The following is a 26,475-nucleotide window of genomic DNA, read 5'->3' as shown; positions in this document are numbered from 1 at the left end:
CAAGTCGGTTAGGACATCTACTTTGTGCATGACACAAGTCGTTTTTCCAACAATTGTTTACAGACAGATTGTTTACAGACAGACCAAGTGGTATGGTTAAAAGATTCAGCAATGGTCTGCAACCTTTAGCCATCTCGTAATTGAGGTAAGCTCGGTCTGGTGATGATTTCTCAAAGTTGGGTTTTATTCGGAATGGCAGAAAAGGGCTGTCCCAGGATGTCTGACCCTAACTGGGCTCAGGGGCGGTCCTCTGATTTAGTTCAAATCCAATTCCCTTTTTGAGTTTTCCTTCATTAAACAGTCCAAAATCACATTGTACAATTGTGCAAACAGTATCATACTCACTCATTCATCTTATACAACAATTAGATGTAAACCTTATATATGGGGCTATTATATAAACAGCATTATGGTAATGTGGCCACACCGTCTCCCATGAGCTTCCCAGGTTGTGACAAACGGACCAAACGGATTCTTCACCGATCTTTTACACTTTCTCCGGAACATGAAATTTCTTCGTACCTGAAGTTTTGTGAGGTGGAAGGATTTCCTTTGTCTCCATGAAAAACTACTCTCCATAACTGTTTGTCCATGAGGTTATCTCAGGAATTTACGACCTTTGACCACAGCAGCCTAGTTGAAGAGGCAGGGAGAGGGGGATGGGCTTGCTATACCCAAAGAGGCCAACGTCATGACACAGGGCAGTGTCCCCAATCACTGCCCTGGGGTATTGGGCCTCCAACACCACTTCCAGCAGCATCTGGTCTCCCATCCAGGAAATGACCAGGACCAACCATGCTTAGCTTCAGAAGCAAGCCAGCATTGGTATGCAGGGTGGTATAATGCTGGCAATTGAAGCTTGTCTGGAGGTTAGTTAACACAGTGTCCAAAGAAGTGCCAGAAGTATACAGAATGGTGTCGTCTGCGTAGAGGTGGATCAGAGAATCACCAGCAGCAAGAGCAACATCATTGATGTATACAGAGAAAAGAGTCGACCCAAGAATTGAACCCTGTGGCAACCCCATAGAGACTGTCAGAGGACCGGACAACAGGCGTGAAATAATTTGACACGCTGAACTCTGTCTGAGAAGTAGTTGGTGAACCAGGCGAGGCAGCCATTTGAGAAACCAAGGCTCTTGAGTTTGCCTATAAGAATGTGGTGATTGACAGAGTCGAAAGCCTTGGCCAGGTCGATGAATACAGCTGCTCAGTATTGTCTTTGATCGATGGCGGTTATGATATAGTTTAGGACCTTGAGCGTGGCTGAGGTGCACCCATGACCAGCTCGGAAACCAGATTGCATAGCGGAGAAGGTACGGTGGGATTCGAAGTGGTTGGTGATCTGTTTGTTAACTTTGCTTTCGAAAACCTTAGAAAGACAGGGTAGGATAGAATAGGTCTTTAACAGTTTGGGGCTAGAGTGTCTCCCCCTTTGAAGAGGGGGATGACCGTGGCAGCTTTCCATTCTTTGGGGATCTCAGACGATACAAAACAGAGGTTGAACAGGCTAGTAATAGGGGTTGCAACAATAGTTGCAATAGTTTAAGAAAGAGAGGGTCCAGATTGTCTAGCCCGGCTGATTTGTAGGGGTCCAGATTGTCTAGCCCGGCTGATTTGTAGGGGTCCAGATTGTCTAGCCCGGCTGATTTGTAGGGGTCCAGATTGTCTAGCCCGGCTGATTTGTAGGGGTCCAGATTGTCTAGCCCGGCTGATTTGTAGGGGTCCAGATTGTCTAGCCCGGCTGATTTGTAGGGGTCCAGATTGTCTAGCCCGGCTGATTTGTAGGGGTCCAGATTGTCTAGCCCGGCTGATTTGTAGGGGTCCAGATTGTCTAGCCCGGCTGATTTGTAGGGGTCCAGATTGTCTAGCCCGGCTGATTTGTAGGGGTCCAGATTGTCTAGCCCGGCTGATTTGTAGGGGTCCAGATTGTCTAGCCCGGCTGATTTGTAGGGGTCCAGATTGTCTAGCCCGGCTGATTTGTAGGGGTCCAGATTGTCTAGCCCGGCTGATTTGTAGGGGTCCAGATTTTGCAGCTCTTTCAGAACATAAGATATCTGGATTTGGGTGAAGGAGAAATGGGGGAGGCTTGGGCAAGTTGCTGTGGGGGGTGCAGGGTTGTTGACCGGGGTAGGGGTAGCCAGGTGCAAAGCATAGCCTGCCGTAGATAAATGCTTATTGAAATTCTCAATTGTCATGGATTTTTCGGTGACCGTGTTTCCTAGCCTCAGTGCAGTGGGCAGCTGGGAGGAGGTGCTCTTATTCTCCATGGACTTCAGTGTCCCAGAACTTTTTGTAGTTTGTGCTACATGATGCAAATTTCTGTTTGAAAAAGCTAGCATTTGCTTTCCAAACTGCCTGTGTATCTTGGTTCCTAACTTCCCTGAAAAGTTGCATCATTCGATGCTAATGCAGTACGCCACAGGATGTTTTTGTGCTGGTCGAGGGCAGTCAGGTCTGGAGTGAACCAAGGGCTATATCTGAGAAGTGTTATTGTCACGGTCGTCCTCCTCTTCATCTGAAGAGGAGAGGCGAGATGGATCGGAAGACCAAAATGCGGCGTGGTAAGTGTCCATGGTAAATCTTTAATAAAGAAAATACTGACACTGCATACAAAACAATAAACAAATGACGACCGTGAAGCTAACACAATAGACCTGTGCTGACAAGCCACTGACATAGACAATCACCCCCAAACAAACAGTGCAACCCAGGCTACCTAAGTATGATTCTCAATCAGAGACAACTAATGACACCTGCCTCTGATTGAGAACCATACTAGGCCGAAAACATAGAAATGCCCCAAAACATAGAAAAACAAACATAGACTGCCCACCCAACTCACGCCCTGACCATACTAAATAAATACAATACAACGGAAATAAAGGTCAGAACGTGACAGTTATTTTGGGGTCAGAATGGAAAACCTAGTTCAGTCTGCTTTCCACCAGACACTGGGAGACGAATTGACCTTTCAGTAGGACAGTAACCTAAAACACAAGGCCAAATATACATTTGAGTTCCGTGAATGTTTCTGAGTAGCTTAGTTACAGTTTTGACTTAAATCGGCTTGAAAATCTATGGCAAGACTTGAAAATGTCTGTCTAGCAACTTGACAGAGCCTGATGAATTTTACAAAGAATAATTTGCAAATATTGTACAATCCATGTGTGCAAAGCTCTTAGAGACGTACTCTACACAGAAATACTCACAGCTGTAGTCGCTACCCAGGGTGATTCTAACATGAATTGAGTCAGTTGTGTGAATACTTATGTAAATGACATATTTCTGTATTTAATTGTCAATAGATTTGCAAAAAAGGGGGTTGTGGGTGAGAGAAAAAATCTATTTAAAACCTCTCTAGGGTATGTGGCCACCATCCGGTGAAATTACAGAGCGACAAATTCAAAAACAGAAATACTCATAATAAAAATGTGTAAATCATACAAGTGTTATACATCGGCTTAAATATTAACTTCTTGTTAATCCAATCGTTGTATCAGATTTCAAAAAGGCTTTACGGCAAAAGCATACCATGCGATCATCTGAGGACAGCGCCCAGCACACAAAACATTACAAACAGTAACCAGCCATGTAGAGGAGTAACAAAAGTCAGAAATAGCGATAAAATGAATCACTTACCTTTGATGATCTTCATATGGTTCCACTCACATTTCTCCTAGTTACCCAATAAATGTTTGTTTTGTTCGATAAAGTCCCTCTTTATATCCAAAAACCTCAGTTTTGTTGGCGCGTTTTGTTCAGTAATCCAATGGCTCCAAGGCGGTCACAAAAGGCAGACGAAAAATCCAAATAGTATCAGTAAAGTTCATAGAAACATGTCAAGCAATGTTTATAATCAATCCTCAGATTGTTTTTAGTCATAATAATCAATAATATTTCAACCGGACAATAGCTTCGTCAATATAAAAGAAAAACAAGAAAGGCACACTCTTTCGTGCGCAGAAAACAGGTCTGGGGACTTTCCACTATCCACTGACTCAGAGTGGTCTTACTCCTTCTTTTTTCGGAATACTAGCCTGGAACAATTTCTAAAGACTGTTGTCATCTAGTGGAAGCCATAGGAAGTGCAATCTGAGTCCTAAGTCAGTGGATACTGAATAGGCAGTCAATGGAAAACTACAAACATAAAATAAATCCCACTTCCTGGATGGATTTTTCTCAGGTTTTCACCTGCCATATCAGTTCTGTTATACTCACATACATTATTTTAACAGGATGGGGAACTTTGATGTGGGTGGGATCCCCATCATGAGGGGCTGCAGTGGCTCGTGGGTCTGCGTAGCTGAGCTGCCAGCTGGGCTGCCAATTGCCCATCCCTGCTGTAACACCACAAAATGTGGAATAAGTCAAGGGGTATGAATACTTTCTGAAGGCAGCGTCAATCTCTTCAAAGGACATCTCTAACCTTTATTATTTTTCCCTTTTTTAGCCTCAAATTCTGTCTTGCCAAGCCTGTATTACACAGTGCTAAATTATTCTCTCATCCCATGTCTCCTTTCTATGGGCAGTGGGTTATCAATAAGCAACTCGTGCATTCAAAATAGTTGTCTCCAGTCTTATGGGGTGTGTGTGTGTGTGTGTGTGTGTGTGTGTGTGTGTGTGTGTGTGTGTGTGTGTGTGTGTGTGTGTGTGTGTGCGCGCGCACTGGCAAATCCAAGCTGTTTAATTCTCAAACAATAAATGACGTATTTATTTATGACTCATTATCAGATCCAGACATGTCCTCTGTGCAAAACTCCATCTTAAATATTGGCCACGACATTTCGTTATTAGTCATTCCGTTACAGGGAGGAGAATCCAATGAGGGACGACTCACAGTGTGAGTGATGAGTGATTCAGCAAACACTGAGATGCTGGCCACCCCCCAAACAGTTGTGTTGCATCGAGTAGTGTAGAATCAATTACTATAATGTTGAAAATGTATAAGATTGTATGATTCTATTGTATTACGTGCTAGAGGTTGTAATCTTATTTAACTTTGTTTAATTGATGTGTGTCTTGTTCTGTCTGAGCATGTGTGAATGCTTGTGTCTCTGTGTGAGTGCAAACAGGGGATCCGAAGGATTTCACTTTGTTATTTACACTAATCTCATTGCCAAACAGCAGGGAGAAGTAGAAGGTGCTGTCCCATTCACTGGCACCTGCGAGTTTTAATCATGGAAGATATTGAACAAAATTATTCAGATGGGCCTTGGAAGGTTGACTCAGAGAGCAAAATGTAAAGTTTTGAACAAAAACTCCCCCTCGAAGAGTAAGCACAAAGAGCTGCCACCGGCGACACGTTCAGCATACCGATGATGTGAAGTGACCTTCCATCAAACGTGCACCCTGCTCTCGCCGCAGCCCCTCAAGGTCTCCGAAATCCACTGTTGCAGTCTACACCATTGTCGCTCTGCATAATGGAGGTGAAAGCTAACTCCGAGCTAAAGTCCAGCGTTTCCATTATCGGCTAATTGTTGGCTTTTAGCCAATAAAAAAACATAAAAGCAGAAAAATTCTAACATTGTCAGCCATATCCTGATAAAAATAAATATCCATAAATGTCCACCATCAGCCGTCATTTGTGCGAATCAGGAGAATGACCTGGGTAGACTCAGCCTAACGAGGTAACCTAATTTGGTAGATGTCAAGGGCTCCACAGTGTGCACTAATTACTGTACACTTCTCTCTCCCCAGACACCTTTGACACAGTGTCACTTCAGTGGAAACCAGAGGCAGAGCAGGGAAGGCAGACTGGGAAAGAGAGAGATGATGAGTAGGTGAAAGACAGGGAATAAGGACCTCTGTGTAGAGATTTAATGTAGAGTACAGTGAGATATAGGGGCTACAACACTGCTAGATGATAGAGAGCTACTGTAGAGGGATGAGTTGAGTGGAGGAGACCGAGAGGGAAGAAATTAAAGCGGTATAGACATGCAGTTAGAGAGGGAGGGGTATAGAGAGCGAAGAATAGATAAATAGGGAAGAGAGAGAGGGAAATGACACAAGACACTGGGTGCGGTGGGGGAGGGGAAATGACAGAGGTTTATTTTTAGCAGAAACGCATGCAGGGACCTAAAAATAAAGTTGTGACGGCTGGGTACGTTAGTCAGTACTCGGGGTAGGGGTGGGCTGACATGCTCTCACGCTGACTCACTGGGCACTCACTGGCACCTGGACCCAGCAACCCGCTGTCTGTCAATATAACACCAGTCACATCAACACCCTATGATGCAGACAACTACATTGATAGAAGCCACAATCTATCTGCAATATTAAAGCTGATCTACCCCCTAAATAAATAAATGAAACACACCACGTGTGATGGGTCACCTTTGACAGGGTCAGTCGGCCCTTCTCCCCCTCCTTTCTGATTTGTCTAGCTACTCGTCATCCAAACACAGAGGCTCTGGGAAGATAACACAAATTCCAGAACTCAAACCTGAACAGGGGCTCACTCACACACAATCTGTCAAATGCGGAAAGCGTAATCTAGCTAAATTATTCATAATTCTGCTCAAGTCTTCTTTTTATTTATTTTTTATTATCTGTTATTTTACTGAGAACACGTTCTCATTTGCAGTAACGACCTGGGGAATAGTTACAGGGGAGAGGAGGGGGAGTAATGGGCCAATTGTAAACTGGGGATTATTAGGTGACCGTGAAGGTTTGAGGGCCAGATTGTGACTTTAGCCAGGACACCGGGGTTAACACCCCTACTCTTACGATAAGTGCCATGGAATCTTTAATGACCTCAGAGAGTCAGGATACCCGTTTAACGTCCCATCCAAAAGACAGCACCCTACACAGGGCAGTGTTGGGATATTTTTTTAGACCAGAGGAAAGAGTGCCTCCTACTGGCCCTCCAACACCACTTCCAGCAGCATCTGGTCTCCCATCCAGGAACTGACCAGGACCAACCCTGCTTAGCTTCAGAAGCAAGCCAGCAGTGGTATGCAGGGTTGTATACCATTGGGAAGGTGGCATCCACCTTTGGGAAGGTGATGAAGATGACAAAAATTGTGGAACTCAAACCTGAACAGGGGTTCAGTCAATTCAATTGTCAAACCAAAACCGTGACGCTTTGGTGGTCTGATTCCTGACTACAATTTTTGTCATACTTTCTGCTCCAGACTTGGGAAGATGACAACAATTTTGAAAGTCTGAAACCTGGACAGGACTGTAGTGTCGCTGAGAAATGTCAGCTGGGCTGTCAGGAGAATACTGTCTTGCCATGGAGATGTCCGGCTGCTTTACTATTGTGATGAGGTGACTCATTGGCCTGCTGTCACAACACAGGGAGAGCTGTGGAGCAAAATATCCGTTCAAGTTAAACAAATTTAAAGGAGGCAAAAGTGATGTAATGTGCCATGCAAAAATAAACATTTAGGCCTAGATTCAATCAGATCAAGCGTCAACCAGCGATAGCAGACAGCCGCGTAGCGGATGTGTTGGAGGGTGAACTGCGTTGGAGCTGTCAAACCAGTGAGCAGCTGCTCTTGCAATCATTGTCACAAAGCCATACCTGCCCCTCTCATTTTAGAAGTTCAGAATGAGAAAGTTTAGGCTAAATAATTACGCTCAAATTGAAAAATCATTAAACTAAATAATGAGTATTTTTATCATCCTAATCAAGGTGTAGGTTACGTTTCACATTCCAGTGTTCAAACTTGTAAACAAAGCTGCATGGGATTTATCTTAATGTGACTCTGTGCAGCCAATGGCAATGTCCGCTTTAGGTATAATGCCAGGAGCCACAGCTCTAATGCAGTTCCACCTCCGATACCGCCAAAACAACTGCTATGTGGATCTGATTGAATAGAGCCCTTAATTCCTCATTTATTTCAATCAGAGTGTTTCCCCGACTATGTCAGAGATGGCTTGCCCAGTTGAATGCCGACCATTTTCTTTGGTGGAAACGGCGGTACATTGTTCTTATATTCTCTTGCTTGTCTGTCCCAACCGCTCACAACTCCTGCCCTGCTGCATAATTACATGTTTTGCATGTTTTTATTTTTTGATGCAAGTGAAACAGATGTACACTGAACAAAAATATAAAAGCAACATGTGAAGTATTGGTTTCATGAGCTGAAATAAAAGATCCCAGAAATGTTCCATATGCACAAAAGGCTTATTTCTCTCAAATTTTGTGAACAAATTTGTTTACATCCCTGTAAGTGAGCATTTCTCCTTTGACGAGATAATCCATCCACCTGACAGGTGTGGCATATCAAGAACCTGATTAAACAACATGATCATTACACAGGTGTGCTGGGGACAATAAAAGGCCACTCTAAAATGTACAGTTTTGTCACACAACACTATGTCACAGATTTGAGGGAGTGTGCAATTGGCATGCTGACTGCAGGAATGTCCACCAAAGCTGTTGCTAGAGAATTGAATGTTAATTTAAGCTGCCTCCAAATTCGTTTTAGAGAATTTGGCAGTACATCCAACCGGCCTCCCAACCACAGACCACGTGTATGGCGTTGTGTGGGCGAGCGGTTTGCTGATGTCAACGTTGTAAACAGAGTGCCGCATGGTGGTAGTTAGGTTATGGTATGGGCAGGTATAAGCTACAGACAACAAACACAATTGCATTTTATCAATGGGAATTTGAATGCACAGATATACCATGATGAGATCATGAGGCCCATTGTCGTGCCATTTATCAGAAAGGATCTCTACAGAATTCCTGGAAGCTGAAAATGTCCCAGTTCTTCCATGGCCTGCAAACTGACCAGACATGTCACCCATTGAGCATGTTTGGGATGCTCTGGGTCGACATATACGACAGCGTGTAACAGTTCCTGCCAATATCCAGCAACTTCGCACTGCCATTGAAGAGGAGTTGGACAACATTCCACAGGCCACAATCAACAGCCTGATCAACTCTATGCAAACAAGAAAACGATCATCCAAAGACGGTGCCCCTAGTGGCTGGGGACTTTAATGCAGGGAAACTTACATCCATTTCACAAAATTTCTACCAGCATGTTAAATGTGCAACCAGAGGAAAATAAACTCTAGACCACCTTTACTCTACACACAGAGACGCGTACAACGCTCTCCCTCGCCCTCCATTTGGCAAATCTGACTATAACTCTATCCTCCTGATTACTGCTTACAAGCAAACACTAAAGCAGGAAGTACCAGTGACTCGCTCAATAAGGAAGTTGTCAAATGACGCAGATGCTAAGCTACAGGACTGTTTTGCTAGCACAGACTGGAATATGTTCCAGGATTCCGATGGCATTGAAGAGTATACCACATCAGTCACGGGCTTCAACAATAAGTGCATCGACGACGACGTCCCAACAGTGGCCATACGTACATACTCCAACCAGAAGCAATGGATTATAGGCAACATCCGCACTAAGCTAAATGGTAGAGCTGCCACTTTCAAGGAACAAGATTCTAAACCGGACACTTATAAGAAATCCTGCTATGCCGTAAGACAAACCAAAGCGTCAATACAGGACTAAGATTGAATCGTACTACACCAGCTCCGACGCTCGTCGGATTTGGCAGGGCTTGCAAACATTTTTGGACTACAAAGGGAAGCACAGTCGCGAGCTGCCCAGTGACACGAGCCTACCAGACGAGCTAAATATGCTCTATGCTCTATGCTCGCTCCGAGGCCAGCAACACTGAAGCATGCGTGAGAGCATCAGCTGTTCTGGACGATTGTGTGATCACGCTCTCCATAGCTGATGTGAGTAAGATCTTTAAACAGGTCAACATTCACAAGGCCGCAGGGCCAGACGGACGTGTGCTCCAAGCATGCTGGCAAGTGTCTTCACTGACATTTTCAACCTGTCCTGACCGAGTCTGTAATTGCAACATGTTTCAAGCAGACCACCATTGTCCCTGTGCCCAAGAACACCAAGGTAACCTGCCTAAATGACTACCGACCCATAGCACTGACGTCTGCAGCCATCAAGTGCTTTGAAAGGCTGGTCATGGCTCACATCAACACCATTACCTCAGGAAGCCTATACCCACTCCAATTTGCATACCGCCCCAACAGATCCACAGATGATACAATCTCTATTGCACTCCACACTGCCCTTTCCCACCTGGACAAAGGGAACACATATATGAGAATGCTATTCATTGATTACAGCTCAGCATTCAACACCATAGTTACCAAGCTAAGGACCCTGGGACTAAACACCTCCCTCTGCAAACTGGATCCTGGATCCTGGACTTCCTGGCGGGCTGCCCCCAGGTGGTAAGGGTAGGTAGCAACACATCTGCCATACTGATCCTCCACAGGATCCTCAACAGGGGTGCGTGCTCAGTCCACTCCTGTACTCCCGGTTCACCCATGACTGCCTGGCCAAGCCCTAACTCCAACACCATCATTAAGTTTGCCGACATCACAACATTGATAGGCCTGATCACTGACAACGATGAGACAGCCTATAGGGAGGAGGTCAGAGACCTGGCAGTCTGGTGCCAGGATAACAACCTCTCCCTCAACGTGATCAAGACAAATAAGATGATTGAGGATTACAGAAGAAGGAGGACCAAGCACACCACAATTCTCATCGACAGGGCTGTAGTCGAACAGATTGAGATCTTCAAGTTCCTTGGTGTCCACATCACCAAAAAACTATCATGGTCAAAACACACCAAGACAGTTGGGCATGACAATGCCTGTTCCCTCTCAGTAGACTGAACAAATTTGGCATGGGTCCTCAGATTCTCAAGAAGTTCCATTGCCGCACCATCAAGAGTATGGTTGCATCACCGCCTGGTATGGCAACTGCTCAGCCTCCGACCGCAAGGCACTACAGAGGGTAGTGTGAACGGCCCAGTGCATCACTGGGGCCAAGCTTCCTGCCATTCAGGACCTCTATACCAGGCGGTGTCAGAGGAAGGCCCAAAAGACTCCAGCCACCATAGTCATAGACTGTTCTCTCTGCTACCAACACGCCAAGTCTAGGTCCAAAAGGCTCATTAACAGCTTCTACCCCCAAGCCATAAGACTCCTGAACAGCTAATCAAATGTCTACCTTTACTGTTTGCATTGTGCACCCCACCCCCATTTTTACACTGCTGCTACTCTGTTTATTATCCATACATAGTCACTATTCCTCTACCTACATGTACATATTACCGCGACTAACCGGTGCCCCCTCACATTGACGCTGTACCGGTACCCCCTGTATATAGCATCGCTACAGTTATTTTATTGTTGCTCCTTAATTAATTGTTATTTTTCTTACATTGAATTTTTTTATGTTTTACTTATTTTAGGAAATACTTCCTTAACACTTTTTTTCTTAAAACCACATTGTTGGTTAAAGGCTTGAAAGTAAGCATTTCACTCTAAGATACTGTACTACACCTGTTGTATTTGGCACATGTGACAAATAACATTTGATTTAATTTGACTTGAGGTGTAAATGGGGATCACACCAGATACGGACTGTTTTTTTTTTATCCACGGCCCTCCCTTTTTTTCTAAGGTATCATGTGAAATCTATAGATTAGGGCTTAATTAATGTATTTCAATTGACTGATTTCCTTAATTGAACTGTAACTCGGTAAAATATTTTTAATTGTTGCATATTGCGTTTATATTTTTGGTCAGTATATTTTGTCCAATGACAGCAAACGCTACTGACTTCAGTTAACTTGCGCTCAAGCAGATCCCTACAGTATGTCTGGACATCACAGCATCGTTGTGTTGAATACTGAGTGTGGTTGGCTCATTTTTCCAGGAAACAATGGCATAGCCATTGACATTCATGGGTAATGAGATGTGTATCTTTTGTGTAATTTCCATAATGATCCGAGATTCTATTCTACGTTTTCTTTTGCTTCCATTCGGCAACATTTCATTTCCGTAGCGAGAGAATTTCCCAAACTTTCTCTGACAAAATTGTCTTTGACGGATCGTCTTGACTGGCACTGGCAAAAACATTGAGACGGGTGGTAATGCTGCAATGCTGCTGTAACACCTGACTTGCTTCCTGTGTGGGAACTTTATTTCCACGGGTCTCTCCCTTTGCAACTGTGTCTGGGTGTATTATAGCTGGGGTGCAGCTTACTGATTTTATATTGCTACAGATGTAGGATCTTAATTTGACACAGTAATCCTGCAGCAACAGGACTTCAACATTTAGTCCATAATGTTGATTGATCTGTGTTTAGGCAATTAGCTGTCCAAAACTAGGCTACATAAAAAGTGCAATACTGTTAATATAACTGTTTGTTAGTGTGGGTTGTCAGTGAATTTATGTACAGTGTAAATCATGAAGCTCATCTGCATTTCCTCCGGTGCAGGAAAAGTCTCCGCAACAAATGAGTGATCAAATTAAGATATGTATTACTTCCGGCTCTCCCAAAGCTCATTACAGAGGAAAGTGAAGGGATTGTTTCAGTTTGATTCTCACCTAAAAAGGCCACGGCCCCCTTTTCTCTCACTCTTTAGCCACTAATCCCCTCAAAGATGGGTCGTTCGGTGTAAATAGAGGAGGGAGGATCGCGGTAATCCTGAGGTAGCCAGGATGTAACAATACATTACCAGGTTAAGGTGTGAAGACACCACACTGCACTATCGACCTGAGAAATGCATATACTGGGGCGTTGTGATGATGTATTGAATGGTTTATGGGGTAACTGGAAGAAATCATTCATGTGATCTTTAGTCAAACTATCATTGGTGGGTGCTTTTCGGCCTTGGAGACATCCGAATGTGGTGGCTTTGACTCACAAGACAAAAGTTAGATTTTTACTTACTGCTTTTCCTGCACATTTGTATTGGATATTATTATTTTCTGTGTGTGTGTGTGTTCTTGGGGACCTTCAATGCTGCTGAAATGTGTTGGTACCCTTCCCCAGATCTGTGCCTCGACACAATCCTGTGTCGAAGCTTTACGAACAATTTCTTCGACCTCATGGCTTGGTTTTTGCTCCGACATGCACTGTCAACTGTGGGACGTTATAGAGACAGGTGTGTGCCTTTCCAAATCATCAGTCCAATCAATTGAATTTACCACAGATGGACTCAAGTTGTAGAAACATTTCAAGGATGATCAATGGAAACAGGATGAACCTGAGCTTAATTTCGAGTCGCATAGAAAAGGTATTCCTGTTTTTTTATTTTTTATAAATTTGCAAAAATGTCTGAACCAGTTTTTACTTTGTCATTATGGGTTATTATGTGTATATTGATGAGGAAAACTTATTTAAACCATTTTATAATAAGGCTGAAAAAGTATAGAGGTCTGAATACTTTCTGAAGGCACTGTATGTCGTGGTCCATGCGACTGATAGTGATGGAGCATGTCACAAAGTAATATATTTTACAAGTTTGTAATACATCAGTTATTTTAATGTTAATTCAACAGTGAGCCACTTATTGCAGAGCAAATGCATTTAGGCCTACCTTCACTATGAAGTACATTTGTCTATCCTTAAGGAAAATATTTTTAGGTGCATTATGTCCATCTTGCTAGCAAACTTGGTGACACAAGCAAAGAATGAGAGCGTCAATTCTTTGTAGACACACTCAAATAAGCATTGGCATTGTGTGCTTTTCCCACAACACTGTTAAGCCTGTACTAGGGCCTGGAACTGACTTTTTGGTCCACTTGCCACTGTGGCAGGTAGATGAAAAAAATGTACCAGTCTCTTAGACTTTTTACCAGCACAATAAAGATAAAACATTCACATCCCAGAAAACATGTTTTGTTAAGTCTCTTTAACTTTGAGGTGAACTGTCCCTTTAAGAAGCCCTCCTGTTCTCCACTCATTACCTGTATTAACTGCACCTGTTTGAACTTGTTACCTGTCTGAAAGACACCTGTCCACACACTCAATCAAACAGACTCCAACCTCTCCACAATGGCCAAGAACAGAGAGCTGTGTAAGGACATCAGGGATACAATTGTAGACCTTCACAAGGCTGGGATGGGCTACAGGACAATAGGCAAGCAGCTTGGTGAGAAGGCAACAACTGTTGGCGCAATTATAAAAAAATGGAAGAAGTTCAAGATGACGGTCAATCACCCTCGGTCTGGGGCTCCATGCAAGATCTCACCTCGTGGGGCATCAATGATCATGAGGAAGGTGAGGGATCAGCCCAGAACTACACGGCAGGACCTGGTCAATGGCCTGAAGAGAGCTGGGACCACAGTCTCAAAGAAAAGCATTTGTAACACACAATGCTGTCATGGATTAAAATCCTGCAGCGCACGCAAGGTCCCCCTGCTCAAGCCAGCGCATGTCCAGACCCGTCTGAAGTTTGCCAATGACCATCTGGATGATCCAGAGGAGGAATGGGAGAAGGTCATGTGGTCTGATGAGACAAAAATAGAGCTTTTTGGTCTAAACTCCACTCGCCGTGTTTGAAGGAAGAAGAAGGATGAGTACAACCCCAAGAACACCATCCCAACCGTGAAGCATGGAGGTGGAAACATCATTCTTTGGGTATGCTTTTCTGCAAAGGGGACAGGATGGCTGCACCGTATTGAGGGGAGGATGGATGGGGCCATGTATCGCGAGATCTTGGCCAACAACCTCCTTCCCTCAGTAAGAGCATGAAGATGGGTCATGGCTGGGTCTTCCAACATGACAACGACCCGAAACACACAGCCAGGGCAACTAAGGAATGGCTCAAGGTCTTCATCTCAAGGTCCTGGAGTGCCCTAGCCAGTCTCCAGACCTGAACTCAATAGAAAATCTTTGGAGGGAGCTGAAAGTCCGTATTGCCCAGCCACAGCCGAAACCTGAAGGATCTGGAGAAGGTATGTATGGAGGAGTGGGCCAAAATCCCTGCTGTAATGTGTGCAAACCTGGTCAAAAACTACAGGAAACGTATGATCTCTGTAATTGCAAACAAAGGTTTCTGTAACAAATATTAAGTTCTGCTTTTCTGGTGTATCAAATACTTATGTCATGCAATAAAATGCAAAATAATTACTTAAAAATCATACAATGTGATTTTCTGGATTTTTGTCTCTCACGGTTGAAGTGTACCCATGATAAAAATTACAGACCTCTACATGCTTTGTAAGTAGGAAAACCTGCAAAATCGGCAGTGTATCAAATACTTGTTCTCCCCACTGTATATACTTTCTATCTGTAAAGTACTAAAGACGTGTAAGTAAAATGCATTTTTTTGGTGCATTTTTCCAAATTAAATGTTATCTAGAATAACAAATTGACAGCATATCAACAATTCCCTCTGGGCAAGTCTGGAGAATATATCTAAGGGTAACACAAAATGTGGTGAATGCAGATGCTTCTGAAGCTGAGAGAAATGTGTTGGCATGTGGGAAGAGTCTGACTTTCAGGGAATTGCAGTTAAAGACAAATACACTGCATTAAGTCTTTTTAAAAATGAATGGATTTTCAATAACGGGAAAGTAGGCACAGATTGACGCTGCATACCCTGGGGACTCCCCTGAACTTTTGTTTCTGTTTTAGCACATTTGGGGATTTTAAGCATAAAAACCACCACCACATTGAGAAAAACTATTAGATGCCATAAAATTTCAATTAAATCTCAAGTCTCAAATAGCCGCCTGTCCCTTTTTAATAGCCGGGCAACCGCACATTTTTCAGCAAGTAAACGCCTGTTTCAAATTAACGCTGGGTCTAAATGAATTGTTCACAAGGTTACTTTGGATTGATTACAAGGTTTAATGTTTTATTTATTACATTAAATTATTCAGTAATGACTGTAAAAACAAATGTTTAAATGTCAATCATATTTTTTTATCAGCAGTAAGGAAATGCTAGCCATTGCCTGCTAAAAGCTAGCTAACTGGCAAGCACAAAAACAGTCAACAACTTCGGGAGTACAGAACCCTAGAAATCAACTGATCGCCATCTAGTGGTGAATATAAGAACTGACAAATGCACAATCAAAGAGGAGAATAAAGTGCATTCGGAAAGTATTCAGACCCCTTCCCTTTTTCCACATTTTGTTACCTTACAGCTTTATTCTAAAATTGATTAAATGTCAGAGCAACAACTAAGCCATAAGGTTGAATTAATTGTCCATACAGCTCTGAGACAAGATTGTGTCGAGGCACAGATCTGGGGAAGGGTACCAAAAAATGTCTGCAGCATTACGGGTCCCCAAGAACACAATGGCCTCCATAATTCTTATGGCATGGTAGCGTGGTAGAAACTGAAGGGAAGCCGCCATCTAAAATTCAAAATGTAACATTGGGGGGCAACATTTTTATAACTATGTCTCCAGAAGATAAAGCATGAGCGTGCAGTTTAAGAGTTTAGTTTGTGAGCTAGGCAGGCTTCTGCCTGGGAAGGTCTTCCACTCAGAAGTATGAGATGGGGAGGGGGGCAGGGGTAGGTTGACCTCAGGTCTCCCCACTGGAATCCCAAGGTAGGGGGAGCGGGGTAATCTTATCAAATAGTGCACCTCTAACTTTGTACAGTACTAATGCAATTAGTAAAATCAGTCACACTACGAAATGCTACCAAATAAACCACAATTCATTCATAATACTGTGAATATACACTACCGTTCAAAAGTGTGGGGTCACTTAGGAAAGTCCTTGTTTTTGAAAGAAAAGCACATTTTTGGTCCATTAAAATAACATCAAATTGATCATCGCACACCAGCAACTCCTTTGGCGGACCGGGCGCAGTGCACGCTAACCAAGGTTGCCAGGTGCACTGTGTTTCCTCTGACACATTGGTGCATTGTCAATTCTAGATATGCCCATCTCAAATACAATCCTCCTGGATAAACTCAAGGAGAGTAGTACTAAATATACTAAATCAAGATAAGTTTTGACATCAGAGGGGACATACAATGGTTCCAGACACTGCCATACTCCTCCCCACAATGGGAAAAGTAGGGAGTGACTGGTGTATAGACATTGTGGAGCCCTTCACATGGTTTAACAGATACCCTCACATATGAAGACAATCCTGACCTCTCCCCTCTCTGGACCCCAAGTGACTTTTTCCCACATAAGCATATATATGAAATTAGATAAAACGTCTTATTTATCAATGTTACCGAACTAATTCAGATTCTGCTACGACAGTCATTAAAAATAGTTTTTAAACCACTCCACAAATGTCTTGTTAACCTTTCTAGCGCAGGGATTCCGCTAGCGGAACACCTCGACAACATTCCGCTGAAAAGGCAGCGCGCGAAATTCTAAAATATATTTTTTGAAATATGTAACTTTCACACATTAACAAGTCCAATACAGCAAATGAAAGATAAACATCTTGTTAATCTACCCATCGTGTCCGATTTCAAAAATGCTTTACAGCTAAAGCACAACATATGATTGATTATGTTAGATCACCGCCAAGTCGAAAAAACACAGCCATTTTTCAAGCAAAAGATAGGAGTCACAAAAAGCAGAAATATATATATTTTTTTAAGAAAATCACTATCCTTTGATGATCTTCATCAGATGACACTCATATGACATCATGTAACACAATACAGTGTGGCGGGCCAGGCGCATGCACGCTGACATACAGTGGGGCAAAAAAGTATTTAGTCAGCCACCAATTGTGCATGTTCTCCCACTTAAAAAGATGAGAGAGGCCTGTAATTTTCATCATAGGTACACTTCAACTATCACATTGTAGGATTTTTTCTGAATTTATTTGCAAATTATGGTGGAAAATAAGTATTTGGTCAATAACAAAAGTTTATCTCAATACTTTGTTATATACCCTTTGTTGGCAATGACAGAGGTCAAACGTTTTCTGTAAGTCTTCACAAGGTTTTCACACACTGTTGCTGATATTTTGGCCCATTCCTCCATGCAGATCTCCTCTAGAGCAGTTATGTTTTGGGGCTGTTGCTGGGCAACACGGACTTTCAACTCCCTACAAAGATTTTCTATGGGGTTGAGACTGGCTAGGCCACTCCAGGACCTTGAAATGGACCACTCCTTCATTGCCCGGGCGGTGTGTTTGGGATCATTGTCATGCTGAAAGACCCAGCCACGTTTCATCTTCAATGCCCTTGCTGATGGAAGGAGGTTTTCACTCAAAATCTCACAATACATGGCCCCATTCATTCTTTCCTTTACACGGATCAGTCGTCCTGGTCCCTTTGCAGAAAAACAGCCCCAAAGCATAATGTTTCCACCCCCATGCTTCACAGTAGGTATGGTGTTCTTTGGATGCAACTTAGCATTCTTTGTCCTCCAAACACGACGAGTTGAGTTTGGTTTCATCTGACCATATGCCAGTCTCCCAATCTTCTTCTGGATCATCCAAATGCTCTCTAGCAAACTTCAGACGGGCCTGGACATGTACTGGCTTAAGCAGGGGGACACGTCTGGCACTGCAGGATTTGAGTCCCTGGCGGCGTAGTGTGTTACTGATGGTAGGCTTTGTTACTTTGGTCTCAGCTCTCTTCAGGTCATTCACTAGGTCCCCCTGTGTGGTTCTGGGATTTTTGCTCACCGTTCTTGTGATAATTTTGACCCCACGGGGTGAGATCTTGCGTGGAGCCCCAGATCGAGGGAGATTATCAGTGGTCTTGTATGTCTTCCATTTCCTAATAATTGCTCCCACAGTTGATTTCTTCAAACCAAGCTGCTTACCTATTGCAAATTCAGTCTTCCCAGCCTGGTGCAGGTCTACAATTTTGTTTCTGGTGTCCTTTGACAGCTCTTTGGCCATAGTGGAGTTTGGAGTGTGACTGTTTGAGGTTGTGGACAGGTGTCTTTTATACTGATAACAAGTTCAAACAGGTCCCATTAATACAGGTAACGAGTGGAGGACAGAGGAGCCTCTTAAAGAAGAAGTTACAGGTCTGTGAGAGACAGAAATCTTGCTTGTTTGTAGGTGACCAAATACTTATTTTCCACCATAATTTGCAAATAAATTCATAAAAAGTCCTACAATGTGATTTTCTGGATTTTTTCTTCTCATTTTGTCTGTCATAGTTGAAGTGTACCTATGATGAAAATTACAGGCCTCTCTCATCTTTTTAAGTGGGAGAACTTGCACAATTGGTGGCTGACTAAATACTTTTTTGCCCCACTGTATGTTTTGTTCGATACTGTGCATATTTATATCCAGTGCCTTACGTGAAGTAATGTTTTGATTCCAAAACATCCGGGGATTTTAGCAGAAATACTCATAATAAACATTAACAAAAGGCACTTGTGTTATTCACATAATTACAGATAGCCTTATCCTTAATGCAACTGCTGTGTCAGATTTTTTTTTAAACTTTACGGATAAAGCATAATCTGAGAACGGCGCTCAGAACCCAATTCAGCCAGAGGAATAGCCGCCATTTTGGAATCAACAAAGTTAGAAACAACAGCATAAATATTCACTTTCCTTTGATGATCTTCATCAGAAGGCACTCCCAGGAATCCCAGTTTGACAATAAATGACTGATTTGTTCCATAAAGTTCCATCATTTATGTCCAAATAGCCACGTGTTGTTAGCATGTTCAGCCCAGTAATCCATCTTCATGAGGCGCGAGCATTTCATCCAGACAAAAACTTGAAAGTTCCGTTACAGTCCTTTAGAAACCGTGTTGGGAGATTTGCCGGTTTTGGAGCAGTGGCTTCTTCCTTGCTGAGCAGCCTTTCAAGTTATGTCGATATAGGACTGGTTTTACTGTGGATATAGATACTTTTGTACCTGTTTCCTGCAGCATCTTCACATGGTCCTTTGCTGTTGTTCTGGAATTAATTTGCACTTTTCGCACCAAAGTGCGTTCATCTCTAGGAGAGTGTTTATACTTGCATGCTATTGTTTTTACAGTTGAACGTGGTTCCTTCAGGCGTTTGGAAATTGCTCCCAAGGATGAACCAGACTTGTGCAGGTCTACATTTTTTTCTGAGGTCTTGCCTGATTTCTTTTCATTTTCCCATGATGTCAAGCAAAGAGGCACTGAGTTTGAAGGTAGGCCTTGAAATAAATCCACAGTTAGCCTATCAGAAGCTAAAGCCATGACATCATTTTCTGGAATTGTCCAAGCTGTTTAAAGGCACAGTCAACTTAGTGTATGTAAACTTCTGACCCACTGGAATTGCGATACAGTGAATTATAAGTTAAATAATCTGTGTGTAAACAATTGTTGGAAAAATGACTTGTAAATGTCCTAACCGACTTGCCAAAACTATAGTTTGTTAACAAGAAATTTGTGGAGTGGTTGAAAGTAAACTTACGACCTCAAATGTACTTGGACAGTAATCTGGCAGTATCACATCAGCTCTTTATCACTTGAATGTCATTCAGAAAATTATTTCCTGAATCACCTAGACATCAAACGCACATCAAACAACTATTATGCGTGATTATTGAGTATCGGTTCTCGTAATGACAGTATCGGTTTTTGTTTTATTAATCATGTTAAAGTTGCTCTTTGTGTCAGAAACATTTGATTTTGTAATTGCATACATTATTTTGGATATGTGTGCACATAAAAACAGTTTTCCGTAACAAAGTGAAATACGAAATGTTACAAGGTAACAGTATATTTCCGAGATCTCCATACATCTTTATACCTTAATGTAGTGGTTACCAACCGGTCGTTCAACTGGTTGATCTCCAAGGCATTCGTTGTCGATCACCAATCATTTCTGTAAAAAAAATTATGTTTTAAGTGTTCCCATTTTGAACCATTTCATGTGTCTGAAGGTAGAACTCCGCCTACCCAGCTGCCCCAGAGAGCAAATCAAGTGCACCTATAGGCCTAATGCTGGCCAGTCAGATAGCTCAGATCACTGTGTCTGCACAGTTTCCTCGAGCAATAGGCTGTAAAAACAAACCACGAACACACAGCATTGAGACTGAGATTTCAAAACTTTTAAAACGACGAGAGAGACTCAATGAATACAGCAAAGAGCTGCTGTTTTAATTTTTTTTAAAACATTTTTTTAAGTTGTTATTCAGCACTGTCAACACTTTGTTCAACACTTTTATAAGCCATGAAATAAGCTTTCTCCCTACTTCCACTCACTACAACCAGCACTGCAGCTGCAACTAATGAGTATAGCAAAGTTTCGATAACCTTGCATTGTTATTATTAGCGGCTTGTCTCTTTTTTAATATCTTTTTTTTAGATTTTAATTTCACTTTCTCTGGTCATGGGAGTAACAACATTAATTGGTGCATGAGGCAGAAATAATGCAGTGCGACTTGAGTTTCGCTAACAGCTGGAAGACTATGTCCCCTTTTCTCAGCGGAGGGAGGGAGAGCAGAGGGACGGGGTGATTCGTGTGAGAGGCAGCCTCCCTGCTGCTCGCTCCTTTCCTCCCTCCCCTCAGACTGACCATCAGCTGTAGGCCATCCAGTAAAATAAAACAAAGCTAATTGTTGTGCTCACTCAGCTGTGCCTCACAAGTAATACAGCAAATGATATATTATACAAATAAATATAAATATAATTTCAAAATGGTCTGAGAAGAACAACATTGGGCCTCAGAGCCTACTGCACAAACCTCATTGTTACAGAACGTTTTTTAATAGGTTAATGTTGCATAGGCTTATTATTATTATTTTTGTTTAAAAAACTATCTGAGCGGTAGATCTTGCTTTGGACTCAGAAAGTGATCTTGACTCAGAAAAGGTTGGTGACCACTGTCTTAATGTATTCACATGAAAAAAAGGCCAATTATTAAAGACGTTGTTGCAGCTCTAAACAGTTGTCCTCCACAAGAAATGCTCACTGGTACCCTAGTTTATAGAAATGTATAATGTCATTTTAAGACTCATTATATGATTATCACAATGTAGCATACGTCACTGCTGGGGTGCTAGAGGCTAATCCAAAATGTAAAAGGTAGAAACTGCATTAAATAATCTTGCATTCCCAAAATGACAGTTTGCCAGGCTGAAAACGCATAATAACAATGTTGAGTAAAGCCTAGTCAAGCAGCTAATTTGCTGTCCTTGGGTCGGCCTCCCCTTGGGCCATTAAGAATATGAGCACCGTCTGCATAAACCACCCCCCAGACACACACACACACACACTGTAGCCCTCTCCTTGTCAACTGGGACAAGCCATTGCCCCCACAATGCAGTGACCATGACCTCCCGAAGGCCAGCCCCATTATTTCACTGGGGACACCTCTCCCTGATCAGATGTATTAACTTTTATATCCCCTCCATTATGGACATTTAATTATCCTTGTGTCCCCGTCGCACGCCCGAACAGATTGCAGCCACCGAGGATAAACTTCTCTCTAGGTCAGTGTATGTTTGTGTATGTATCAGGGAGGCTAAATGTGCCAAGCCAGCAGTGCAGGCAATAAAGCTTACCCCCTAAAAAAAGAAACCACCTCCTTTCTCACGTCAATCAATAGGCCAGTGAAAAATCAATCTTCGCAATAACAGGAAGTTTAAATATTTTTTTATAGGAAATGCGTTTGTAATTAGCATTATTCATCTGTCCATGTAATGCAAAATTCATCGGACTAAGGGATTTTTCCAACTTTTGCAAATTAGTGTTACATCACAGAAACAGTTTTTTTTCAGTCTGGATCAGGCTACCAAATAGAGCCTTGTTTATCTTCTTATGAAATATTTGAAAGAGGGGAAAACCGTGTCTCGATGTGACACAGTAATAACCCATAAGGCCTTAGGAAGGCGGATGTCAACAGGAAGTAGTTGGGCTTTGAGGTCACCATTGTATGGGTACTGTGTGTTTTATGACAGGTATATTAGACTGTTTGGAAAATAGCTTTTAGTGCATCATTTCCTCATGAACAGTAGATTCAAACTCCCAGTCTGGGGTCAATCAAGATTCCCAGGCAGTCTCCCTCTGGTAATCTGCCTGGCCAGATTTGAAATCCCTCATTAAACTGAATGATTGACAGTGCAGGGTCAGATTTCAAAGATGTTGGGTATATTTGTGATTCCCTGTGGATTTTGGATTTTGGATTTTTTCTCTATTCCCTGCGACTTCTCAGCATTGGACTGTGTGTTTTTCAGTAATCCCAATTATTTCCCATTCTCATCCTTCTGAATTTCTTAGATTCTGAAATGTTTCTAAAACGTAATCCAATATTCTGTTTGGCCTGAATACATTTAGTTCATTTAAGAATTTGCAAAGCTCCCACTGAGAGGGAGTCAGATCAGAGAAAAGTAATTCCCAGCAGGCCATACACTCTTAGATAAAAGGGTTCCGAAAGGGTTCTTCGGCTGTCCCATAAGAGAACCCTTATTTGTTCCAGGTAGATCCTTTTTTTGGTTCCAGGTTGAACTCTTTTGGTCTAAAAGCGTAGTCCCAGTGGGATTCTGAGCTAACACAGTGTGTGACAGCCATTTTAAACATAAAAATAAAATACAAATCCTATGGGGTCGGCCAAAGAACCCTTTTAGGTTCTAGATAGCACCATTTATTGTAACAGTGTAGTCCCATTCTCAGAAGTAATTGCAAATACACTTTCTACACACTACCAAATACATTATATAGATTATATAATTATAGAACATACAGCATTACATGCTTGCAAAGCTTCAGCTCTTCAGTAGGCCTATGTAAGCACTAGGTCCAGCCACGCTTCGTTGCCTGTGTTTCTTTTTTACTGATGTTTTACTGCTCTGAGAGTAAGGACAGGTGACATTGATGCTCCCTGCTTGGTGACTTTTTAAGAAGTGTGACTCGCCACTGTGTTTCAATTATCTTTGGTCCCCCTGGAGGTAATCTAAATGTAGAAATGGACTACAGAGTTAGAATAACTACTCTGGTGACTCTTGCAAGTGTGTGTGTGTGTGTGTGTGTGTGTGTGTGTGTGTGTGTGTGTGTGTGTGTGTGTGTGTGCGTGTGCGTGTGTGTGTGTGTGTCCGCCTGTGCTTGATGGGAATTGAACTGCACTGACCACAATGGAATGGAGAGCATGCCTCAGGAGAATGAGGCTTTTATTGCTTGTCACACTGTCACACCAACAGTTTCGCACAGATGGCTAGATGCCTCTGTACACACACTTCAGGCTGACAGCTCAGGGAAGCCTATTTGTGAGGGGGAAGTTTGGGCTGGAAATGAAGGTGAAATATTTGTAGGTGTGGAAAGTCTGGGCAGATTTGAAATGTGTTGTTGTTGACATCTGTAAACGAGAAGTCGATGATGTCATATTGCTGAGTATACCTTTTTAAAACATTTTGGTGTGTGTGTGTGTGTGTGTGTGTGTCTCCACAGGAGTCCCTGCAGACCTATGCCTTCCTGGTGTTCCTGGTGGTGTGTGTGCTGGGTGCTGTGTACCTCTACTTTATTCTGCCTGAGACCAAAAACAAGACCTTTATGGACATCAGCCAGAGCTTTGCCAAAATCAACAATGTTCCGTTGGGTAACAAGGAAATTGAGAACGAACTTGCCATCAAGGCTGGGTCAAAGGAAGTAGAAGAAAATGGAAAAGTCATCATCGATGGTGAGATAGAGAGTTCGTTTTGAATCAAAGAAAAGCAACCAGGTGTCAGTTTACTGTTGTACATACTGTATTTTGATTCACTGAAGTGAAATGTAATTTTTAAGATAAAGTTTTTCTGCTAGGTGAGTGTACGTTTTTTTTGTATGCAATAATTTTCAATACATTTTTAAAGCTCTCTTAACGAGAAAAAAAACAACAGGCAATTGGCAAACAATTATTGCAAATTTTTGGCTAATTTGCTGCAAATTTGCAAATGAGTTTTGAGGCAAACTTTTGCAGTAAATTTACATCGACTTGTGAACTTCTGTCTAACAATTCTGGGAAACTTGTGGCAAACATTCTACTATTTGCTGCGGATGTGCTGCAAACTCATGATGAATATGCAAATTAGATCCGGTTTTTGGTTACTTTGTGTATTAACTTTGAATTGTTGTATCAACATAAACCAAATCACACATACTAAATGTGCTAAATACACTAAACCACATGTATTCAATGTTTTAACAGATAAAAAATACATCCAATACAATTTGAAATCCTCAGCATGCTAATGAAAATAGCAAAGACGGAGTATTTCCCAAATAAATTGTTTGCTTAATCTCTCATTTACATGAGAGAGATGTGGCTACCGCTTTACATTCTAGCTCGGTAATAAGATGTATTTACTCTGCAATTAGCTAGTAATTACCATTAGTTAACATAAATAGTTGCCATGTTGTTTCCCCCAATCCTTTCCTGATATCCCAACCAGCCCATGGTTGTTATCTGGAAACAGAGAAGGTCATTTCTATGTAATAACACCGAATCTGTGCTGGAAAATGCATCATTACCTGTTTCTCTTCAGTTAAACCATTACATCCCTTCCCTATAACGAACATAACATAACAGTGACATATGTCGTTGTAAAGTGACACAAAATTCCTGACATGACAAGCAAAGCCCAGTTCACAAGATATGACGGATATCACAATTCAGTGACATGTTATATTCGTAAAGAATCAATGGGTATATATTAATCATTTATAAGCCAAACCCTGGATGTAGCAACTGCAGATTGTCCCTTTGATCAAGCTACTTTTTCCTTTCTATGTGTAGGCTATTTACATTAAACCATAACCTATAAAAATGTGAGGATGACGTTGGGACCACCTCAAATTATTTCAGGATAAAATACGGTCAATTCAAATCAAATCAAATCAAATTCAAATCAAATCAAATTTTATTTGTCACATACACATGGTTAGCAGATGTTAATGCGAGTGTAGCGAAATGCTTGTGCTTCTAGTTCCGACAATGCAGTAATAACAAGTAATCTAACTAACAATTCCAAAACTACTGTCTTGTACACAGTGTAAGGGGATAAAGAATATGTACATAAGGATATATGAATGAGTGATGGTACAGAGCAGCATAGGCAAGATACAGTAGATGGTATCGGGTACAGTATGTACAAATGAGATGAGTATGTAAACAAAGTGGCATAGTATAGTATAAAGTGGCTAGTGATACATGTATTACATAAGGATACTGTCGATGATATAGAGTACAGTATATACGTATGCATATGAGATGAATAATGTAGGGTAAGTAACATTTATATAAGGTAGCATTGTTTAAAGTGGCTAGTGATATATTTACATCATTTCCCATCAATTCCCATTATTAAAGTGGCTGGAGTTGAGTCAGTGTCAGTGTGTTGGCAGCAGCCACTCAGTGTTAGTGGTGGCTGTTTAACAGTCTGATGGCCTTGAGATAGAAGCTGTTTTTCAGTCTCTCGGTCCCAGCTACTAGCTATGTTAGCTAACCCTTTTCTTTAATTTGGAGCTGTAGGTCTCAAGAAGTGGCAATTACAGATGTAAAATAAATTTAAAAAATGCTAAATACATATCTGTCGCTCTGTGATGACATCAGATGTGTCAGTGCGCTCTCCACTCTCTCTCCACCAGTGGAGGCTGCTTAGGAGAGGACGGCTCATTATAATGGCCGGAACGGCATCAATGGAATGGCATCAAACACATGGAAACAATGTGTTTGATGTATTTGATACCATTCCACTTATTCTGCTCCAGCCGTTACCACAACCACGTCCTCCCCAATTAAGGTGCCACCAACCTC

General features: G+C 42.1%; 1 protein-coding gene across 1 annotated transcript in view; it reads left to right on the top strand.

Annotated features, from left to right (window-relative positions):
• The window catches only part of LOC139370767 (solute carrier family 2 member 9, like 2), a 214,096-nt gene extending 187,884 nt beyond the window's left edge, over positions 1 to 26,212 (top strand). Inside the window, exon 13 of the mRNA XM_071110465.1 lies at positions 24,132 to 26,212. Within this exon, the coding sequence (XP_070966566.1) occupies positions 24,132 to 24,383 (252 nt within the window). The 3' untranslated portion in view covers positions 24,384 to 26,212. The remainder of the gene's footprint in view (positions 1 to 24,131) is intronic.
• Positions 26,213 to 26,475: the final 263 nt, after the last annotated feature.

The sequence above is a fragment of the Oncorhynchus clarkii genome, chromosome 17, assembly GCF_045791955.1.
Source record: "Oncorhynchus clarkii lewisi isolate Uvic-CL-2024 chromosome 17, UVic_Ocla_1.0, whole genome shotgun sequence".
NCBI classification, from domain to species: Eukaryota; Metazoa; Chordata; class Actinopteri; order Salmoniformes; family Salmonidae; genus Oncorhynchus; species Oncorhynchus clarkii.
Note: the sequence above shows the minus strand (reverse complement) of the source record. Positions and strands in the feature narration are given on the sequence as shown.